This window comes from Equus asinus, chromosome 12, assembly GCF_041296235.1.
Source record: "Equus asinus isolate D_3611 breed Donkey chromosome 12, EquAss-T2T_v2, whole genome shotgun sequence".
NCBI classification, from domain to species: Eukaryota; Metazoa; Chordata; class Mammalia; order Perissodactyla; family Equidae; genus Equus; species Equus asinus.
In genome coordinates, this window is record NC_091801.1 from 45,799,566 (window position 1) to 45,805,257 (window position 5,692).

The 5,692-nt window shown below is 40.0% G+C and overlaps 1 protein-coding gene across 5 annotated transcripts in view; it reads left to right on the top strand.

Moving 5' to 3' along the window:
* The window catches only part of CPQ (carboxypeptidase Q), a 460,617-nt gene that overhangs the window by 382,041 nt on the left and 72,884 nt on the right, over positions 1-5,692 (top strand). For all 5 annotated transcript variants that reach the window (XM_044743942.2, XM_070481372.1, XM_070481375.1 and 2 more), the window contains one exon: positions 5,480-5,681. In XM_044743942.2, coding sequence (XP_044599877.1) covers positions 5,480-5,681 — 202 coding nt within the window. The remainder of the gene's footprint in view (positions 1-5,479; positions 5,682-5,692) is intronic.

Here is a 5,692-nt window from a genome sequence, read left to right on the forward strand (position 1 = left end):
AAGCCTTTTTAGAGTCTATTTACCAAATACCCTAGATATTGCATTGTTTTTATTCCTAAAAGAAACATAAATACAGTCATATATCCTATATAATATAAATAAAATTCTTATTTCTTTTAGCCTATGTTTATACCATATTTGCTTCTGGCTCACTATTGTCACCATAGTGACATTTATAGAAGTATCATGTGTTTCAGTAAGCTTAAGAGCTATCTGTGGACCTTAACCAGCTCAAGAGGAGAATACACTGAAATCTAGAATGCTTCAAATGACATTGTAAAAATTGGATTGCCTGAAAATGCAGGTTTGTCTCACAACAGAATCCTTCTGTGCACACAAAGAGAATGCTAGGGCTGGAAAGGGATCTCTAGAAGTCATTTATTCTGTTCCCACCTCCAGGCAGAATGGTGGCTAAATCACAATAGGTGTCTGCAATGTTAGTGCTAATGTAACTTACCCCAAGACTGACCATTTCCCCAAGCTGCAGCCAGTTTAGCTGTCAAATAAAAATAACTTATGGCGCTCCACTTTGTCATCATCCCTTTCCTGACTCTCCCTTGGGCACCCAAGGCTGTTCAAAACTGAACGCTAGAGACTGTCAGAAATAAAAGTCTGAACTTCAGGGTAGACCTGACCAGAAAGTAAAATCGATTCTTGGCGTTGCACAGCAGGGAGAAACCTCTTACGTATAATCCAATCATGACAGCTGTTTGAGCTGCAGCTCTGTGACAAACACCTCTCCTCCCGACCCCCAGCTCTACCTCTTGAACTGGGAATTCCAGGGTCACCGGCACAGCTGGAAAAGATGATTGCAACAACTCAGCACACGATATCATATGATTTGCTTCTGAGAACTTGTTTTGAGCCTACCACCTGACCAAACAGTTCACCACTATCATGTGTAAGATATTAACATTTCCTGGGGCAGAAAGGTGGTACTGAGATTGATTGCCCTGTGTCAGGATGGGGTTTACTTCTTTGAAGATTGAATTGAGGAGGTTACGTGATTAATTCCAATAATTAGGAGTCTCTTTGTTCTTCATTTGATTTTGGTATTGAAATGTTACTTTCGGTTAAAACCAAGGATATGTCACATAGGTTATGAGAAAATAAAAGCTTTAAAAGAAAGAAGCAGCCAAATTTGGGGGTAGAGGAGATGTTGTTGGACTTGGGTCTATATTTCTGAAGAACTATTGCCTGGAATTTTATAAAAGCAAAGAATGCAAACGTCTTCCTTGTGTTTATATTAAGAGGTAAGCATTTTAAAACAGGCAATATGTATTTTAAACACTTTTGTTTCTTTTTAATCTTGTGTTGCACCCAAAGAATGCTAATGGTTACCAAATTGTTCTTTGGCAGAGTAAGCTGACCCTTAAAAGAAAAAAAAAAGAAAAGAAGTGTCATGGAATGTGTTTCTAGCACAAGACAAAGTTATGAATCCTCAACCATATGCAGATATTAACTAATCCAGTGATCCCAACCTAGGAAGTGACCTGGGAGCTTTTTTCTACATTGCAATTGTGTACATTACATGGCAATGAACAACAGTTTCCATGGATCCTAAAAAGGAGATATTTCTCTTTATTAAGAGAGCAAAGTTGGGGGGGGGTTGGTTATAGATAATAGCTGAGCTTATCTTTGAGCTGCCCGGCCTCCTCATCTATGTGTCTCAGCTTGTCTCAATTGGTGCTGGTTATCTCAGCAATAAAGCATTCAGTCTCTAGAAGTAGTTTTCTTTCCACACCCTGTAAACAGGAGGATGGATATCTGTTATGTGTGCTAAAAGGGTTGAGTAAAACGAGCATGGCTCTTCTTCCCTGTCACTAGCTCTAATCAGCTTTTCAAATCTACACTGAGTGCATCCCCAGTGACTCATGGCGTAGTAAGGAACGTGGATGTTTGTGATGACACATTCCTGAGAAGCAGCAGATCTAACAGCCCAGTGACCCGGCTTATTCCTTCCCGTTTCTTTGTGCAGAGATGTTTTGCTGTCCCAGCTCCTTCACCATGTGCTAACAATTAGACAATGACTCCATAAATGAAGAGAAAAAGCAGTGTTATGGATGGTGGGTGGTTTGTTTTCTTAGTTCTTTATTGAAAACATATGGAGATGTTTATATATAAATAGAAAACAATAGAATGCTGCCATCATGTTAGCAGCAGCTCATACAATTCTACATGAATAGAAATCAAACATGTCTCTACCTACACCAGAATGCTGGTTTACTCACATCTGCACATCCTGTCTAATTCAGCTCGAAAAGCTGTTTTATTATTTTAGGCTTGTTATTCATAGATGGAAGGAAATTGTGGAGCAAGAGGTTTTTTGGTTTTGTTTTCTTATTCCTCTTGTGGCTTAATCTTATTATTTTATTAGCAGGGATGATAAATTCTGTCCAAGTAGACTTTATCATGATCACAAGAAAAATTTTAAAACTGTATACATTTGTTTCACTACAGTCTCTGTATCTTTGAACTAAAAGTGAGGACTGTAGCCTGACAGTTGGAAGTAAGCTTTAGCAGACAGGGCAGTGGAGGGTTGAAAGCACAGGCTCGGGGAGGCAGATCTCTGTGTTTGAATTCTGGCTATACCACTTACTAGCTAGGTAACCTAGGGAAAGTTAGTTAACTTGACTAAACCTCAGTTGCTTCATCTGTGAAATAAGAAATATAATAGCACTTATCTCATAGAATGATTGTAAGCATTACATGGGATAAGCTGTGAAGCATTTCACACAGTGTCTGGCAAGTAGGAAGCACCACAAAAATGCTACCTATCATCATTATAAGCAGATAATAGAGTGGTTTATACGGAGACCTTCCTTGAAAATCTGAGGCACTGATGCTGAGTGGTAAGACCAGTAACAATTGTTTATCAAGTGCTAATTATGTGCTGGGCTTTACAATGCACTCTTTCTTACAACTCCATGAACTGGGTATCATTATTATCCCATTTCACAGAGAAAGAAACTGAGAGATTACACAGATTACTCAAAGTCATATAGCCAGTGATTGGCTAATCTGAGGAGCAAACCCAGTCTGAATAATTCCAAAACCCATACTCTATTTCTCTGCTAAACTGGCTGCCACATATATAACATACGGCACCTTTGAAAGCTCCTATACGTGTATTATTCTCTATGTTCCTGTCAACATCCTGTGACATTGCACAGTGGCATTCTCAAACTGTAGAGTCCCATGTCCCTAGGACATCTGTTCATTTGCAGTTGAAGAAGGCCATGAAGCCCCTAATGCACACTTTTTAAAGGAGCCCTGGCAAGTTCAACTCATGCAACCAATCTTACTTCGGTCTACAAAGGTCTGTTCTTTGAAGGTATTCAAAGCTGCATATTCGCAGGCTCATGTTTCAAGCTTTAGAAAAGAGCATTTGTCCTAACCTACAGATGGAGAAGCCAAAGGCCATGGAGATGTGACTTGGGGACAGAGAGAGAGGCCAGTCACCCCTCTCAGCAGCCCAGCATGTCAGTTGCTGAGTCAGGAGTAGAATAGAGTGGGTGCAGGGCTATGTCCACCTCACCAGGCTGCTCATTAGGGTTGGGTCTGACAGCCAAACTGCTACCTAGCTCTACTTTTAACCTAAATAGTACACAAGTAGGGGCACTTTGCCTAATTTTCTTGTTGGAAAGATGGGATCTGCCTAATATGGTAACCTTTACTTGTAAGGTCACCCAATTCTGTTTTCATTTGCAGATATATTGTGATATTTCTTTTCTCCTTTCTACAGGGAGGGACAGAGTTAGGGGTAGGAGGTAGCAGGGCATTCAAGGGGAGAGGGTTAGAACTGCAAAATTACATGTCAACCTGCTGACCTAGCATCAATGCGCTAAACAAGCCCTGAATGTAAGATATTAATGCAAATATTTGCATATTATTATTCTTTACTCTAATGATCCTTCAGTAGCCACAGCTGAAAGCCTAGGTGAGACTTTTTATTAGAAAAGCCTTGGGTCGTTCTCTGAAAATCACCATGAAGACAGAAATTCCTTAGATGTGAGGGTAGAAATATGAGCAGACTTCTGCTTTGTTAACCTTCTCATCATTAACAACAAAATTTTAGTATCCCAGGGCCACCTTGTTCAGTCCTATAAATGCTGGCAACATCCTCCTTTAGAACCTGCCACTGCTCTTGCCCTTGTAACAACAGGACACTTTCAAGGCAATAGTTAACACAAATCATTGTAAAAAGGAATCTGTTGTAGGAAAAAAAAAAAATGCTCATGCAACCCTCAAATTGTTATGTAAGTGAAAAATCATTCTAATTCAGAACAAGTGTTACTTATCATTCCATCCCATGCTAGTGATGGCCAATGTGGAGTTCTGGAAAGCATAGGATTTCAGAGTGAGCTCTACCATTTACCTACTGTGTGACTTCAAGCAAATCACTTGATCTCTCTGATCCTCAGTTGCTTTTCTATAAAACAGCATCAAACAAAAAGCTGTCTTTACTTTATGGGTTATAGAAGATGATCAAAAGAGATTGCAAATGTGAAAGCTCTCTGGAAGGACTGTACAAATGTTATTGTTGAGTTTTACTAGGTGAATAATGAGGAATGAAATAGCAGTGCCATCCAAGGATAGCTTGGGAATAACTCAACCAATGTAGTAGTTGGTCAGTCTTGAAGAAGAGGCTGGCTCCTGGGAAACAGATGGCCTGGCCCGTTTGAAGTGTCTTAAACTTGCAAGTCTTAGGGCTATGTGGCAATTTAGTTGTGCAACCTAGTGAGAGCCGCTTATATTCTAAGCTCTTGCAGTGACAATATTGGCTACAGGAAATCACTGTGTGCTTTCTCATCAGACTTTATTTGGAAAGAGTTTACAAACTAGTGGCCTGGCAGAGCTGCCGGGGTTTAGAGTGCTATGGTTGTACACCAGAGAGAGCAGCCTTTCATGTTTTGTTCTATTACCTCCCTCCCTGGGGATTCAACAGACAGAACAACAGCAAAATCAGAAACCCAAGACAAACGTGCCAGTTTGATGGCTTTAAGCTTCAGCCGAGTTCACAATTGAAATAAGTTAGAATATCTATTAAAAGAAAAGAGGTGCAGAGAAATAGGTCCTCAGGGCGTACCTTCTTTTCTCTGAACATGGCTGACACTATCTGGAGATCTGGAAGAATTGTATCCTGGTACACAGTAGGTGCTTAAGAAAATTGGTTGAAAGAATATTATTGTTTGAAGAAATAATTGAGTAAATTTAATATGGGGCTTTATATTTCTTTTCATCATATTTTTTTAATCCTTCCAAGTCAACTCGAGTTTGGCAAATCCCATGATGAGTAATTGTGCATCCCAGAACAGTTAGGTAATATGCAGACCAGACCCTAAGTCAAGCAAAGCAACATGTGTTTTGGCAATAACTGGTGAGAAAATAAAATATTTGATTGTTGTTGTTTGATAGTTCCCAAGGAGAAAGCAAAGAAGCAACAGATATGAACCAAACAATTTTCTCTTTTGTTTAGGCAAATAGTTCCAACTACAGCCTGGTGATGGAGTCTGACTCGGGAACCTTCTTACCCTCTGGGCTGCAATTCACTGGCAGTGATAAAGCCAGGGCCATCATGGAGGAAGTCATGAGCCTGCTGAAGCCCATCAATATCACACAGGTCTTTAGGGCTGGAGAAGGGACAGACATTAACTTCTGGATTCAAGCTGGAGTGCCTGGTAAGACCAAA